The 18093-nt window shown below is 30.3% G+C and overlaps 1 protein-coding gene across 1 annotated transcript in view; it reads left to right on the plus strand.

The window, feature by feature from the left end:
* PKHD1L1 (PKHD1 like 1) overlaps nt 1-18093 on the plus strand; it is a 167411-nt gene that overhangs the window by 34544 nt on the left and 114774 nt on the right. Inside the window, exons 14-23 of the mRNA XM_051970994.1 lie at nt 942-1033; nt 2077-2236; nt 2736-2871; nt 6294-6437; nt 7122-7279; nt 8564-8677; nt 11812-11961; nt 13550-13677; nt 15746-15909; nt 17441-17613. Coding sequence (XP_051826954.1) covers nt 942-1033; nt 2077-2236; nt 2736-2871; nt 6294-6437; nt 7122-7279; nt 8564-8677; nt 11812-11961; nt 13550-13677; nt 15746-15909; nt 17441-17613 — 1419 coding nt within the window. The remainder of the gene's footprint in view (nt 1-941; nt 1034-2076; nt 2237-2735; nt 2872-6293; nt 6438-7121; nt 7280-8563; nt 8678-11811; nt 11962-13549; nt 13678-15745; nt 15910-17440; nt 17614-18093) is intronic.

Below are 18093 nucleotides of genomic sequence, written 5' to 3' on the forward strand. Positions count from 1 at the left end.
TTGAAACCTAAGGCTGCCTCCAGAAAACCTCCTGGAGAAACCTGCTCCAAGAGAGAACCATTATATTTTAAAGAAAAAAAATCACATATATAAGGGTAGTTGGGAGGAACAAATATAATCATAACCTTGTCATAGTGCCTGGCACATAATAAGCACTATATAAATATTAGCTATTAATACAGTCATGATAATAGCTTTGAAGTTGATTTGAAGATGCTATTACCTCAGAACTAAAGGATCATTCCTGAATTTCTTGATCTTTGAGAAATCTGTTCTACAAATATAGATCCATAAACATAATACTTTAATCTTTTAAATTTTTTAAAATATATATATATCTAATCTATTGTCATTAATTATTCAGATGTATTGATGATGGGATTAGTAATAGGGCAATGTTTATTTACAAAAGTAGCTTGAAAGAGTTTTCTAATCATAATTGTTCATGGCACTTGTGACTTTGAATTGTAAAGCCATGAGAGTTAATTTTTCCCTACCTGGATCAAAGATATATGACAGAAAATGAAAATAAATTTAATCTAAGGAACATAAACATTGCTATTTTTATTGAAATTCTCATGGATTTCAAATATTGTCTTTTCTACAGTTAAAAGTTTTGGTATTTAATTTTCATCATAGTCACTGGTGCCTAAATATTCTTTCTATGTGAATAGTTTTTCATACAATCTTAGTAAATCAAATTTGAAACAATATCATCTTAGCTGGGGGATATTGTGGGAAGGAAGCAGAAGCTCAAAAATGTTTGTAAAATTAAATTTTAATTGTGGGGGAAAGGCTCCAGAAGCAAGAAATGTGTTTGTTTCTAATATATCCTTTTGTCATTAAGCTATCTAGAAGTTAGAAAGAAGAAATTGTTATTCTTGGTTTTAAATGCTTATGCTAAAAATGTGCACCTATAAATTTCTTCTTTGGGGGCTTAGGTGAAGATTGCATATCATTCTTCATATGCCAATAGTTATTTTTCCAGTCCAACACAAAGATCAGATGTTTTTCAGCTTCAAAAAGGAAAAGAGTAAGTTTCTTTCCCTTATTAAATTGCTTTAATATTTTTAAAAATGCAAATGTATAGCAATGATGTTTGATATTTTGCATTCCAAAACTATGTAGAACTAAAATACTGATGTCCTAAAACTGAGTGTATATAAGTGAAATAATTGTGAGTTTTTATCTCAAGGAACTGTCAGAAATGGTAGATTTGGAATCTCATACCTGACTCAGAGATATGTAATAAAATTAATTTATCAGAGAATCAATAGCATTCAATTAACTAAGCAACTAATTTATAGTTGGCAGCTTTGAATTCTAAACTTTTCCTGGGGAATTGTGAAGGGAGGTTGGGAAGTTGACTTGCCCTATTCTTTAGATCAGTGATTCTCAAAATTTTTGACCTCAGTACCATTTTAAACTCTTAAAAATTATTGTGATTCCTAAAAAGAGCTTGTGTTTATGTAAATTATAACTTTTGATGTTTATTGCATTATAAATTAAAACATCTTTATATTATCATGAAAATAGTCTTCTTGGTCTCTGTTGAAGGATCCCAGGGACCACAGGCAGTTGAGGAACTCTGTTTTAGATCCTCATTGTTGATTATAGATGAGACCATTCATTAACACTAATAATTCAAATGAATTGTCATTATCCTAATCACTATCACCCTCACCATCATAACCATTGCCAAATACTTGAAGCATTTGGGATTATTTCCTATTCTAATCATATAATTTAAACACTTCTTAATCTTATAGTACTATGTTTTTAAAAACTGTATGTTTTCTTACATGTAAATTTATACATTATCCTGTAATGATGTGGTCTTAAAAACAAGATGAGATGTTAACCAATAGTATGATCATTTGTGGTATTGATTATAGAAACTGTACCTGATTTATTTGATGTCAACAAAACTTTGTAACTTATTTTAACAGATCATTTTTAAATGAAAGCAGAATAGTGAAAAGTGCCACTTACAATACAGACAGAATTTTACTTACTTAATATTGATCTTTCACTAGAACAGATGTATTTTTTTACTTCTAATTATTCATTTTTTAGATATTACATTGAAATATTACTGCAGGAATATGGACAAAGTGCATTTGTTGATGTTGGATTGTACCAATATAGAAATCTCTATACTGAACAACAAACAAGTGATTCTGTAAATGAAGAACAAGTTATTCAAGTCCAGTCTGTGATTGTGCCAGAAGTACAGGTTTGCTATTTTTAGAGGTAAAATCGAAAGTAGGTTTCCACCTCTATATTTTGTACTACATAAAAAGCTACTTCTGAGAAAAGTGACAGTATAGAATTATAGAAATGTATTTTAGAGACACACACTCTAGGCTGTGATTCTGTCCAAGTCACTTAATATTTCAAAGTTTTAAGTAACTCTCTAAGACTACAAGTTACAGAAGAAGAGCCAAACTATTCTAGTACCTGAAGGTTTAAAATCTATCTATGTATCTATCTATCTGTCTATCTATCTATCTACACACATACATATCTTTATATATATATAAATTTATACATAAAATTCATAATTTACTTATAGGTACCTTGAAGAATCAATAATTTGAAAGGAAAAATGTACAGGTTTTAAAATTTTAAATGGTATTTTACTATTTACAGTAAAGTAGAATATAGAACTGTACACCTCATTTTTTATATTATTAAAAGTTGTTTATACTTAAGTTTTTTTTTAAAAACAACAGGTCATAACTTTGGAAAACTGGAAAACAACTAACCCAAAATATGAAATTCAGAAGATCACAGTATCCAGTCCATGTATGAAATATAATGCATGTTCATTTTACCAATATAGCTTAATCTACAACAAGGAAAAAACAGGTGAAGTATTTTAACTAAAATCTATATATTTGGAATCATGTATGGATGTTTGAAAGAAAAGTTAATTAAAGCATAGGACAAGACAATACAATGTCTGAGGATGTACTAATAAACAAAGTAGTAAAAGTGAAGCTAAGAATACCATGGTTTTCAGAAGGCTTAGGAAATAATTTAAATTATGTCACGTAGATACCTATTTCATCAAGGCTATCTATATTCAGGCTAGCATTACTGTCTGCACATATACTTATGTATATATGTGTATGTAAATACTTATACAATATATGTTTATATAAGTATATATAAACATATATTTGGTTAGAAAGAAGAAATTTACTATATAAACTTTAGGGCTATCAATAGGTCATCCAGATCCCATGATGGAGATTGGAGATGCTTTGAGGATCCCAGCCTGAACTGATGCCTGGATAAGGTCTCAATTTTCCTGCCAGTGATGCTTTCCCCCTTTCCCCTCTTGATCTGATATTAATTCCTCATCCTCATCTCTGTCAAAAGGAATGCAGAATCTCATCTTTACTTTTATTTGTAAACCCATACCCCCTTTTCCAAAGATGGTGGGATACATATATAGAAGACATGGGTCAATACAGGGTAAGAACTTCTGGGCTTTACCATTAACCTTGAAATTGCACTCTTAGGACTTCTGTTCTTTTCCATAAATCCTGCAGCTGAACTTTACTCCAAAAGTTTTTGAGCTTCTTGTTGGACTATCTTCTATTTATTTTTGTATCCATAGCATTTATCACAGTGTTGGGTTCATTGCAAAAGATTAATAAATGATTTTTCATAATTTATTCATTAATAGATTTGTAATTTCATTGGTATGAATACTTATTTCACCAATACAAATCAAAACCCTTCTATAATTTAAATTTTAGTAGTCTTCAAGGGTTTCTGTTGTGGCCCTCTTTGTGGTAAGTCTCTAAATTTAATAAGACTGGTCTTCAGGCCTGTTACCAGGACCATTATAATAGCTTTTCTGTGTTGGTAAAACGTATCAGAGCATTCTGTTGACATAGTCTTCAAAAAGCTAGGATTATAATTATGCCATGATGATACAGCATAGAAGGATATTCAAGGATGATTGGATGTTCTGTTCTGATTTGATTCTTAAATTTGTTATTGGACAATGTAGCTAATGAATTTATAGAAATATTTAGAGACAGAAAATAAATATTTCAACATTTATAGATCTTTCATATTAAAATGTAAATGCCTTAAATGTAATTAATTAAATTTGTTTAATCAATAAATATTGCTTGGGTACCTATTATATGCTTAGAACTAAGTTAGCTACTATGAATACTGAAAAGCAGTAAGTAACTCAAGAACTTAGTCTTCAATACATCTAAGAAGAAAATTGCTTCAGAGAAGAATTCTGATGGACAAGAATCACTAAAACAACTGGAAAGTAATTGGGAGAAAATTGGATTTACTACACTAAATAGCCTAATTTGTTAATAATGGGTATATGACTTGAAAATATGGTATCAATTAGAATTACCCCAAAATGGAATAGAGTATTTCAAGAGACAGCAGGCTTCTTCTTTACCTTCAAGCAAAGGTTGGGCAACTATTTGTTCAATATATTTTAGTGGAGATTTGTTTCATAAATAGCTTATTCTAGATGGCTTCTGAGGTCACTCCAAACACGCTGACTCTGTGAAAAACTTTTACACTAACAAAATCAATGCAATGGGTATAAGAAAGAAGAGTATTGAAAAATGAAAAATCTTTGCATTATCCATTTCTGATAAATGTCTGAAATCTATAACATATAGGGAACTAACATAAATATATAAGATCAAGAGACACTCACCAATAAATAAGTGTTCAAAGAACAAGTAATTCTCAGATGAAGAAGCAATGATATGAAAGAGTGTCATGGTTATTAATAAAATAATTTAATCTATTCTGAGTTTTTAACATACTCAATAAGTTGGCAAAGATCACAAAAGTTGGAAAAAATGCTAGAGGGGCTTTGCTAAAACTATAAATTAATCTAATGGTTTTTGAAATCATGCTTTAAAAATTGTGATTAAAATTTCCAAGGCCTTTGATTGAAAGATCTCATTGCTAGATATATATTTCAAGGAAGTCAAAGAAAGAAACATCTAATATACATCAAAAAATAATAAGAAAATGAAAATAGTAGGCTCTCCCATGGTTACAAATACATCACAAAGCATTCTTTATATTAAAAAAATAGAAAATAGCAAATACTCATCAATGTATTTGCAATGAATAAATGTTAAATGAAAATAAGTAAATATTAATATAATGGAGATATTTTGACTTTGAATCATTTTGAGAACCATAGCAAGACATTTGTAAGGTGATAAAAATAGAACCAATAAGATGACATAAACAAAAAATGAATGAATGAAAAGCATTTATTGTTTGCTGTTTTGGGAGTATTATGTTAAGCATTGGGAGCATATATATAAAAGTGACAGTTCTTACATAATATACAAAGAATTTAAGTTCTAATGGAGATGACTCATATGTGGAAGTGATGGCCACATAAGAACATTTTGTTCTAGAAAGTCACAAAGACAATGAGAAGAACAAAAAGGCAGTCCATTGGCATGACTTTTCTGGAAATAGCAATGGCAGTTATGATCCAATTATAATTTTCAGAGGGAAAGAAAGGTGTGTATGTGAGGGGAAGAGTGGTAGGAGTAAGTATGGGAATAGGGGAGAGAATGATTTTTTATCAGGAAGATGTGAAGGTGAGTGAAGATGAGGATGCTTGGTCCCAGGCAGTACAGTTGAGTAGTTTAATTTGTCTGGAGCATAGTTTTTAATAGTCTTAATTGGAAGATGAAGCAGCAACAATGAGAACCAGAAGGAAAATGTCTAGGATAAAGATAAGGACACATGTTCTCAGGGAGTGCTAATAGTATAACTGGGAAAGAACCATAAAAGAAAACTTCAATTATGATCACAAAGTTTGATCTCAGAAAATAGATAGAGTAAGTTACTTCCTGCCTTTGTTTGCAAGGGAACTATAAGTCTGAAATATTGCATACTCTGCTGATATGTTCATTTTGTTTTGTTGAATTATATTTTTTCCTCATTTTATTTTTTTATCCTTTTTTTTAAAGATAAGAGCATATCTAGGTAGGAGAGGGAAGAAGGATAAACTTAGAAATGAAGATGATATAAAAATTTAACAAAAAATAAATTAGGAAAAAGAAAACAGTAGGCTTCATAAGGCTTTTAACAATTTCATTAACGAGACCAAAACAACATTCACAAAACAATTACAGACCATACTTTTGAGGAGATAATAAATTGTATGATAGAGACTACTTATATTTGAAGATAGATAAAGATCTATGAGCCACAGTAGTTGAGGAATATTCAACTTAAATACTCTTCTATACCTCTTTCTCTAGATTTACTACCTGCTGATGCTTCAGATACTGCAATGGAATTAGCTTTAAATACTCTGTTGTCTATACAGCCTGATGTAGTTCATGTGGTAAGAACAGAAGGCAATCAAAGTTATGTTTATACTATAACCTTTAAATCAGCCAGAGGTGAGTATGGAGACTATTTTGGCCCTATTCTAAGTTCTTGTTATAAAGTTCTGAATTTATATAATCTTTAGGCCTAGTAAAAGCTATAGAAATGTGGAATAAAATAATCTGATCCATAACCTGCTAGAAAAAAAATTCTGTTCACCTTTTCAAGGACATCTATAAATCATCAATCATTTCGTTTTTTTCTGTAAGCAATTTGTATTTTAATGATTTTCAAGAAATTTATAACCCAACCTAAACCAATAAGAATGAGAAGAATTCCAAAAGTGTGTAACATAGTATGGAATTCTAACTTGTAGGGTAGTGATAATCTGACTTTGCCAACCAATATGGATGGCCAGTTTGTGAACTATTTGTTGTTGTTAGTTTTTTAAATAATGTTATTTAATATTGTTAAATTTTATTTGTTTAATGATCCTTTTAAGACCTAGAAGCAAAAAAAATCCTAGCTGATCTCTTCATGTTTTACATTCTTTGCATTATATTTTTCTTAAAATGTAATTCTAATGATTTTCTTTTATTGTATCTCAGAATAATGTTCAGTAGCAACAACAAATCCTTGCATTTACACAGTGCTTTGAATTTTACAATATATTTTTCTTATCCTTTTGTGTGTTATGATCTATCATGTAACTTCCAATATATAAAACAATTCTTTTAAGAATTCTGCATTTTCTTCAGGTGATTTTGATCTGATCACTTATGAGGTACTTGAAGGAAGTAACATCACAGTGAAGATTGCTGAACAAACCAAAGGAATACCCAGTTTGGATACTTTCACATTAACTTGGGATGGCATTTCTTCCAAACCTCTCACCCCTTGGTCATCAGAAAATGAGGTTTGTTGTAGAAACTTGAGAAGTAAAATAGTTAGTTGTGTCAGTAGAAACTGACCATGACCTATAATTTGCTGCTTTAATTATCATAGGATCATGGAAATCATAGCTTTTACTGATCATTAAAGATCATCCTGTTCAAGTCCCTCATTTTGCAAATGAAAAAATGGAAGATCAGAGAATTGAAGAACTTCTGTTCTTGAACTGCTCTTTGGTACACAAAATTATTCCTTATTCATAATTCATTTCGACATCATTCTGGTTAATTCTCATTTTAAGTTTATTTAGTAGAAAACTTTTTTTAGTTTTAATTTATATTGCTGAAAATATTTTAAAATCTCATTTGTAAGTCAATTATCAATAAGGTGAAATACATTTTATTACTTGAGTCAGTGTCAAGGGGGTTTTATACCCAAACACATTTAACCCACAACATAACCAGGTTAAAAGGGCCATCAAAAAGACCTAAGGGAAAGACAACAGGGACAATTGAGAAGAAAGATGAGGCCTCTTTGAGCTAGTTACTCATAGCTTAAAGAAATTCATACTTTCAACATTCCTGATTCAGAAACTTCCTATATACAAGTGGAATTTAAATTTTTTAAATTATTTTGATTATTCTATAATATTTTAGAGTTATACATGATTTATTGTTTTATAGTATCATCTATATAAATATAAAGTGTGTCAGAGACTTTTTTGAATGCATAGTGACTTCTTGCAATATCCTGGAAGTTATTTTTAATAAATCCTGGCTTTGAGTTTATTGTGTTCTCCATTTCTCCTAAAAAATGATTGCAAATTATTTTCTCACATTCAGTTGAGGGATTTTGTTGGGTTTAGACTGATGAGACTTTAGTTCCATGAATTTAGTTTCAGAATGTTTATGCCTTTTCTCAAAGAGAAAACATGAATCAAACACTTTAATTTCTACAGTGACACCTGTTTTAAATAAATTGAATAATCAGTTTGACTAGAGAATCATATATGGCATTTTAATTTTCTAGTTAACTAAAGATAACTGCTTTTTATGACTATGATGAAAACATAAATGCATCAAAAGATTATTTGGCTGTAATCTCTAGAAAACTCCCACAAGGGAGATATTTTCCCAGGAATGTTCCATTTAGCCTTTTTCTGAAGTATTTTCAGTAAAATAATTTTGTAGGGTTTTTTTTTTTTTAGTTGACAATTAGGAAAAAGTTAGTATTTATCTAATAATTGCATTTACAATCAACTCTAATCTGCTTTTTTTTCCCTTTTTGGCATATTCTAAAACTAATTTAGGTTCAAGCAGCAATAGAAGAAATGGTTAGTGCCAAATGTCCAAAAGAAATTTCCCACCTTAAGGAAGGTTTTGCTGTGAAGTACTTCAAAGATTACGAAACTGACTTCAGCATGGTAGGAAATTCTTTATGAATTCTGAGACAAACAAATTACATAGAATTCATATGTGGAATTTGATGATTTGTTAGTAGTTTATTTTATTTTCATTTCTTTATATTTGTCTTAGCAATCATTTTTGAGCTGAGAAAAATTTTGCTTTGCAAGTTCAAAATTCTTGGATTCATTCCAATGTACTTTGGCCTTTACATGCGATAGAACTGTTATATATTTTTGGCCAACAGGAAACCATTTAGATGGACAAAGTGTTCACAATACTTTTCAACAGGAAATTGTTTGATATCTTCATAAGCTTCCAGAGATCCATTTTCTTTTTTTAATATTATAATGTTCTTTTTATACTTGACGTAAGCCTGAAAGTAATAATCCCCATTTTTATAAATAGAGAGAGGATAAAAAGACCAATGTGCAATTGTAATAACAAAAAGTAAATATTGTAACCCCAATTTTAAATTTTGTAACCCCATTGTAACACACTTATTTTATTTTTATATTTAATCTATTACTGAAAACTCAGGCCTCAGGTTACTGCTATCTATTACAGGTTTTGAGTTGCCACCACTGACAAAGTTTGTCAGTCTCTGAACCAGGTTCCTAACAAGAAGAAAATTACAGAAATTTCTTTATAATCAACATAATTATAAATATGGAAGAGACCTAAGAGTGTAGTTAATCTAACTTTTTCATTTTATAAATCAGGAAATTGAGGCCCAGGAAGTTGTGATGTGTCTAAGATCATAAAGTGATAGCAAGCTTCAAGACAGAATTTAAATGAAAGCTCTCTGAGTCAGTCCTCTTCCTAATTTGCTAAAACTTTTGATATTCTTCATAATAGCACACAAAATTCTTAGTGATTTAAAAATGTATTATGAAGCACTACAAGACAATATAGTTTTAGCATATGAATTGTCTGCAGTTATTATGTTACAGTTTAATTCTGCTTCTTCATGATCTATTGACTTAATAACTCATGCTTAGGTAATACTTTTTAAAGTTTACAAAGCATTTTACATGAATTTTGTCATTTGATTTTTTTCAGCATCTCTGTGAAGTTGGTGCTGTCATTATACCCACTTTTCAAATGAGAAAACGGAAATTAGCTGGCCCAGGGTTACATAGCTCTTATCTGTTAGAGACAAGATTAAAATTTGTCTTTTGCATCCCAGCTTTCCCCTAATTCTACCCTTTGGAGCCAAACAGAATAACTTCCTTTCTTTACCCATATAAGAGCTATACAAATACTTGAGGATAATAATCATGAGCTCCTTAAATCTTTTCCTCTTCCTACTAAACAGTCTTAGTTCCTTTAACCAATCTTCAATTATAACCTCAGGGCACTACTTGATTCTGACTGTTCTCTTTTGAATACTTTCTAACTTGATAATATCCTTACTAAAATGTGGTAGCCAGAAATGAAAATAATATTTTTGAAATGGCCTGTTCAAGGCAAACTGCAGTAGAGCTATCAATTCCCATCTTCCAAACAGTCAACTTCTTTTAATGTTGCAAAGATTGGAATTTTTGTTGTTAAGTAATTTCAGTTGTGACTGACTTTTAGTGAACCATATTTGGGCTTTTCTTGGCAAAGATATTAGAGTGGTTTGCCAATTCCTTCTCCAGCTCATTTTATAGATAAGGAAAGAATAAAGGTTAAGTAATTTGCCCAGGGTCTTCCTGATTCCAGATTTAGTGTACCACCTAGCATTAGCTACCTTGGCTTCCATTTCACACTGTGTCATATTATTTTTGCACTTTACTAAAATCTTAGATCATAGTGTCATGGATTTAGTGCTAGAAGAGACTTTAGAGATTATTGAATTCAACTCCTTCATTTTACATAGAAAAAAAGAGAAGGCCAAAAGAGATTAAATTATTTTCTCAAGATCATAGAGCTTTTAAAAAAGCAGAGGTAGGATTTGAATACATTTCTTATAATTTCAAATACAACATCTCTTCTAGTGTTCCATGATATCTTTTCCGTATGAACCATTGTCTAGATTTTTGTAAATTTATGAAGTTGATGTAAAAAAACCCCAATTATAAGGCTTTACATTTACCTCTATTAAATTTTATCTTTTTAAGTTTAGCTTAGTCTAGCCTGTTAAGATTTTTTTGATTCCTGTCATACAATATATTTCTCCTTCATTCCTAGATTTAAGCCATCTGAAAATCTGTCAGTTAAGCCCTCTATACCTTCATCCACATTATTAATATAAATTCCAAACAATATAGGTCCAAGGACATGCCACTTGAGATTTCTCCCCAAGTTGAGAGATAATCATTATCAACCATTGCTTTCCAAAACAAAACAAAAGTTTTGAAAGTATATTCCACATATATTCTTTTATAAAAAAAATACCTGTACTCAGGAGAGAAGAGTGAAATGTTTAAAAGAAACTTTTTCAGTGTCTATATTTATTTAGGACAGGAGCTATATAAGCTCACAAACTCTTGATATATTATCATGCCTGCTAGGTACAGTATGGAGATTTTTAAAAATGTGATAAGCTATCAGTTATCAAAAACCCTATAGTCTCATTGGAGAAAAATAATACACATAGTTCAAATTGTGTATATAAAGTCTCTTTGTCAAATCAAGTAAATAAACATTTATTAAGTGCCTGCAATGTGTCAGGTATCATGCTATGTGCCAGAGAAACAAAAAGAAGCAAAAAACATCCTTCATTCTCAAGAAACTTACAATCAGATTGCAAAGGCAACATGGAAACAACTATGTGCAAAAAAAGCTATTGATTGGATAAATTGAGGCTATTCTAACAAAGAAGGTACCTACACTAAGGGAAACTAAGAAAGAATTCTAGAAGTTGGAACTTTAAATGATGATTGAAGGAAGCCAGGGAAGCCGAAAAGAAAAGATAAGTAAGAACAGAATTCTAGGCATGAAGAATAGCCATTTAAATTCCAATATAAAATACCAAAATGAATGATATCAACAATGATGGTTTTTAAGATGTTATAGAAGAGAAGAGATCAATGTAGTTTAGAATAATTAAATAATTTATCAGAAAATAGATAGTATTTGAACTGGACCTGAAAACATATTGGCTTTCATATTATGTGCCAATCATGTTTATATTTATGTTTAAATTATAATTCCATTTTTTCCACAGAAACACATTAATCGAGGTCAAATGACATCTGAAACTGAAGCTTACTGTGGTCGTTATTCTCTGAAAAATCCAGCTATTCTTTTTGATTCAGCAGATGTTAAGCCAAATGGAATGCTTTATGGAAATATCTCATTATTTCCTTATAATCAGGTTGGTTTTGAGAAAATCACATGCTAATTGCATAAGGGAAACCATAATAAAAGTGAAAATTCTTGATAGCTTGATAATAGGAAAAGAATTTTCTGACTTCCTATCATTTGGGCATTTGATGTATTTAATGTTACATGTTTATAATTTCTAGGTATTATAATTTTCAAAAATGAAATAAAATAAAACCAAAATAATGATCTGAAAAATTATATTGTTCTCAGTAAGTCATTAGTTATCAGAAAAAAACATGAGGGAACATATGGAATAAAAAAAAATTTTGTATAGTCTTTTGTTTCCCACTGTTAATTAAAAAGAGATGTGCCTAGCATTAAGGATTTATATTTTCATTCATTCATAACAACAAATATTAAGTAGCTCTCTTACTCTAATATATATTGTTGTCTTGGGAAAGATACAAATATAAGTAGGATTCAGATTATTGAACAAGAATAAAAGAAAATCCTAGGCACAGATAAGACTATTTTAATGAATATTATCATGAAATGAGAACATTAAGACCAACTTTTATAAGAAATAGCTTTTTTGCATAACCTTTGACCTAACAATATCATTACTATGCATGAATTCCAAAAAAGATTTTTAAAAAAAGAAAAGGAAAAGTATTGGTATATACAAAAATATTCATGTCATGAATATCTTTTCTCAGGGAAAAGAATTGGAAATTTATCTGATGCCCATTAATTATAGAATGGCTGAGTAAATTGTATCTGATTATGATGAAATATTATTGTTCTATAAGAAATGATGAGCAGAATACTCTCAGAAAAACCAGGAAAGTCCTTCATGAACTCAAGCAAAGGGAAATGTACTATGTACAAAGAAATAGCATTGTTGTGGGATGATCAGCTGTGAATGATTTTGCTACTACTCTGAAAGATTTTTGATGAAAAAGCTATCCATATCCAAAGAAAGAATTGACTGTGCTTAAATACAGACTGAAGCATACTTTGTCTTTTTACTGTTTACTCCTTGAGATTGTTTTTTGCGGGGACAGGGATCTGTGTGGGGTTTTTTGCAACATGACTTTTATAGAAATATTTTGTATAACTTCACATGTGCCTTCTCATTATGGAGGGGGAGAAGGGAGAGAATCTGGAACTCAAAAGTTTTTTTTTTTTTTAAAGAAACAGCCCCTTTGTTCTTAAAGATGCAATGCTATACGCTAATTATGTCCCCAGTGTGAAAGTATGCACTGGATTTTTCTGAAGAATTTCCAAATGTTGAAAATAATATAATGTCATCACATTATGTAATATTATTATATTATATCAAACTTCCTAATGATTATCTCCATCTACACAAATTGGAGCAATTTTATATTTAATTATCTAAAATATGCTCTTACATTAAACTAAATCACTAAAATGTCTAGTAATTTTTGAAATATTTTTGAATAATTCAATAAAAATTGTCCCAAATTTTCACATAACTCTCAGTGAATTATGAAATTTTTTCCTATTGTGCCAAGTATCAAATACTTCAGAAAACATTATAAAATAATCAGGACACATAATACGATTTTATTGAGATTTTTATAACTTTTAATTTCTTTTCTGTTTTGGCATAGTTTTGTCTTGCCTACAAAGGATTCCTGATGACTAATATTGGCCTAAAATTTCAGTACCAAGACAGTAAAAGCAAAGCAACTAAAAACACTTTTATGCAATTCTCCTTTCCCTTTAATCAAGGGAGCAGGTAAGTACGCTCTGCTTGGACATACATACTGCAGCATAACTATATCAAATTCTTATGAAATTTTGTCATAGACTGAATTTTCTATATGCTTAATTCTTCAATCAAGAATTTTGTGTCTGTGCAGATGCTTCTTTACATATTCATGAAAGTTTTGTTAAGAAAAAATATGAAGATAATGAAAATAAATAAATATTAGTTTAGTATCATTAATACAAATGAATCTGAGAAGAACCTTAATGTTCTGATAAACAAGAGAATCCAAATGAGGTCATTAAAGAAGTTGCTTTGCTTCCTAATTCAAAGGGAAAAAAATTACTCCCAGAGCATTATTTTTAAAAAATTAAACATTCAAAACTGACTTCACATTGGCAAGAGATAGAGAATATAACATTTTGTTATATGTATAACGTATGTTATGTATAAAGTAAATGCTAGAAATTATACTTTATAAAAACAAGTTGCAAGTAAGAAATGAAGAAGAGACATATAGATAAGTAATGCCTTTCGAACTACTAATTTAGCTCCATTCATTTTAACAACTCAGGATTCTATTTAATCTTGGTTAATATATTTTATAATAGTTCCTAATTGTATTAAAAAGCATATTTTATTATTGTTGAATCATATATGATATGCTGGTTTTCACACTGTAATCATGTATTTGTGTGCTCATGATAAAACAAGTTACTTTTTAAAATAAAATTTTTCTTTTAATGTATCATTTTCTCCCAAGTTGCAAGATCTACTAACATCATTATTTTGAAAGCATGGAATGATTTCTAGTTTAAGGAGAATAGTAACATCTTTCTGCCCCTTTAAAGAAATGATTAGATTTTTTTTTCCTTGAGCTAAATGATTGATATCTGAATAGGAAAAAATATACATATATAAATTAAATGTTAATCGAAAAAATAAACAGGTAAAGAAAGAGTATGTCATTATTGATGTCATTATAATAATGCTATATTATCATATTTTAATTGTATTACATTTAATTATATAGAGTTAAAGCTCAAGAAAAGGAAATTTGATAGAATTTATAAGAAGACTATATGAATCAGTTTAGTTTAGCTACCCATTATCCAGTTTAAGATACCTGGCTTATGATATCAAGGATATTTGTATATCTTTTTGTTGTATAAAATATCATTAAGACTTCTGATACACCCTGTAAATGTGTGTGTGGTATGCATGAGTACATAAACTAAATTGTGCATGCATATGTATATATGTGATCATACATAAATATATTTTACACACTTGCTTTTGGTTTGGAGTTTTCATTTATGTAGAGAATTTCTGATGAGGAATCTTCCTTTCCCAATAAACTGGTACCTTTTCTGCAAATTATACTCTTAAAGAGTTGCCTTGGATACTAAGAATTTAGTTTTCTGTGATGGACAGAGAGCTGGCCTTGGAAATGGAAAAACCCAGATGTAGGTCCTACCTCTGACATACTAGCTCTATGTCACATTAGCAAGTCACTTAACTTTCTGATTTTCCAAGCAATTCTGTATTTGAGTTATAATGAAATTATCTATTCCCATAATGTATGTATGTATTATATGTGTGTGTATGTACATGTACATATGGCAGCATATATATGTGTATATATGATGACTGTTGTCCTTAATCAAGCCTAAAATATTATTGGTGTAGGGAACTCTTGATATGAAAACTCTCTCTACCAGTGCAGATCAGCAATATGTCTATAATTTAAAGTCTTAGAGAGTTACTTGAAATACTGAAAAGTTAATTGATTTGTCACACTTCTAGTATATGTCAGAGGCTAGATCTGAAATTTGGACTTTAATGATAATCTACTATTCACTATGTTACACTGTCCCCCATTATATTATTTCTTCCAAAATAAAAGAATTATGCCTTTCTTTGCATCTTCACAACATCAGGAATTCAATACAGTCAAATGAACATGTAAGTGGAAGAAAAAACAGCAAATATTTTACTGGTCTTTGATCCTCCTTGAGAGATTACCATCTTTGTTGATGTACTATTAGTTCATTCTGATAGCATGGTATCACTAATTTTATATGGGAATTCATTTCAGCTGGACATATACTTGCATAGATCTCCTCTACCTCATACAAGAAAAATATTCTGGAAAAAATTTCTTCCTTCAAAGGATCAGTTTGCAAAAAGCATCTGAAGTACAGTCTTTCTATGTGGATGTTGTATACCTTGGACAGACAGCAACGATCTCAAATATAAATGGTATTTTGTCTGATTTTTTTCTTTGTAGGGTTGTATTGAGCCAAAAAATACTTTTTAAATATTCACGAAGTCAGTGGTATTATAATTACACTCTAGTGTCATTGATAGAATTTTGTTCATTTTAGGACTCAGAAAATTGCTGCTGGTATCAGGCATTCAGATTATAATAATGTTAAGATGATAGAGTAGAGAAGACAGGGTGACAGAGAGATCACTGTTTGGAATCAGGAATTACTGAGTTCAATCCATTCTCAAACATTTATTAGATCTGTGACCCTGAGCAAGTCATGATCTCAGACTCAGTTTTCTTCTCTGTAAAGACAGAATAAAAATTATGCCTCCTTTAGCGTGTCAAAAAGTTCAAATGAAATAGTATGGGTAACTTGTTTTACATATCTTAAAGCATTATCTAAATGTTAGCCCCATTTCTAAGGAGATACAATGTGACATTATGAATAGAGAGTTTGCCGCAAATTCAGGAAGATCTGAATTCAAGTTCTACTTCTGACACATAGGAGTTATAGGATTCTGGGCATCACTTAGCTTCAGAAAGCTCTAATTAACTCTCTAAGACTATATATTGCAGAGAAAATACTCTCCTGCTTTGGTATAAGGAGTTTCCTCTCCGAAAAGGTCCCTATACCAATGAAATCATAGGTCCAGTCCTTGTCTGTATTATTTCCAAAAAACATTCATTTAAAAAGATAAAAATGTGTTTTTATTTTTTACATACAATAGTTATTCTGCTTATGCATAATTGTTTCATACATGGATGAACCAATTCTCAAAGTGCACCTGTGTGAGTTGAAATTTTCATCTTGGTCACTTGTCATACAGAACTATGTGAAGAATGACTGAGTTGAAAATTTCATCTCACTTAGATCATTATTAATGCTTTTGTTCACAAGAAGATGCAGCTCCTTCATAGTATTCATTGATGTATCTCTTAAATATTTACACAAAACTGGGTATTTTTCACAGGGGCTGCAAAAGGAGTTAGTGGTATCCATATTTACACAAATGATAATGTTCTCAAATTTTTCATTATTCTTCTTTGAATAATCTTTAGAACTAGTTGACAAGCTCTATAAGAAAATCCCTTTCATTATATTAACTGCATTGATCCTTACAACCTTCTATCTTTACACCAATCCCCCTTTTTTGACAGATAGCATATATTCACAAAACAACTGGAAACAATAAAGCTGTGTCATTTGTAATGATCAAATAGACATAAATCAACACATCCCCATGGAGACAGAAGTGATTGCACCAGGCCCTTTCTAAATTTGCTCTAAATCTCTGAGTTAACTACTAATAGACCTAAGAGATTTTACCCCTAGTACTTTGATCTGTCCTTTCTCAGTAAAAATTGTTTGCATTTAAGTCTTTTAGACTACTTGTCTGAAGGTTATTTTCCAGATTTTTACTTTAAACAATTCAATTTATGATCTGTGTGTGCATTTGATGATTTAGGTTTTAAAGAAATTTAGAATGTCATGATTACATTTTATTCATTTTTATTTTTTAGAAGTACCAAAGAGAAGACTTCCAGCATTGGCCAATAGAGGAATATTTCTAAAGCACTTTGAAGTGAAGCAGACTCAAATAATCGGATCATCTGTAACTAGCCAGTACACTGTGACAATGACTTCATGTAATTGTAGTTACAGAATACCTTTACTGGCTGTAGCATTTGCACAGGTAAATCTCCAAATGTATGATTTTTACTATTTATAAATAATTAACCATTAGCTTAATGACTGGGTTTTGTTGTTGTTAAGTTTTTTCTTTTTTCTTTGTTTTTGCCTATGTATCCGCAGCACTTAGGACAGTTCCTTGCATATATGTTAGTAGATCTGATTGACCTGCCCTGTACTTTCCTGCTTTTTATGCCTTTGCTCTTCTTACTCCTATGTCAAGTCTGAGTGAGAATTGGTAGTGGGACAAGGAAACTAAGAGAAATCAAGACACAGAAGTGGAGTAAACTACTAGAGAAGATTGAGTAGATGTTTGAAACCTGAATAATAAAATGTGGTGTTCACATTAATTGGGGGCCAGTAACAGACAGGAGCATATAGGCGGAGTATTACTCGATCATTCAGGAAGATTTTATTCTTAGGGAATTAGACTAGGAAAAAGAATATAGACAGAGTCAATGATTACAGTTGAGATATATGGTCT

The sequence above is a fragment of the Antechinus flavipes genome, chromosome 1 (assembly GCF_016432865.1).
Source record: "Antechinus flavipes isolate AdamAnt ecotype Samford, QLD, Australia chromosome 1, AdamAnt_v2, whole genome shotgun sequence".
Taxonomy (NCBI): Eukaryota; Metazoa; Chordata; class Mammalia; order Dasyuromorphia; family Dasyuridae; genus Antechinus; species Antechinus flavipes.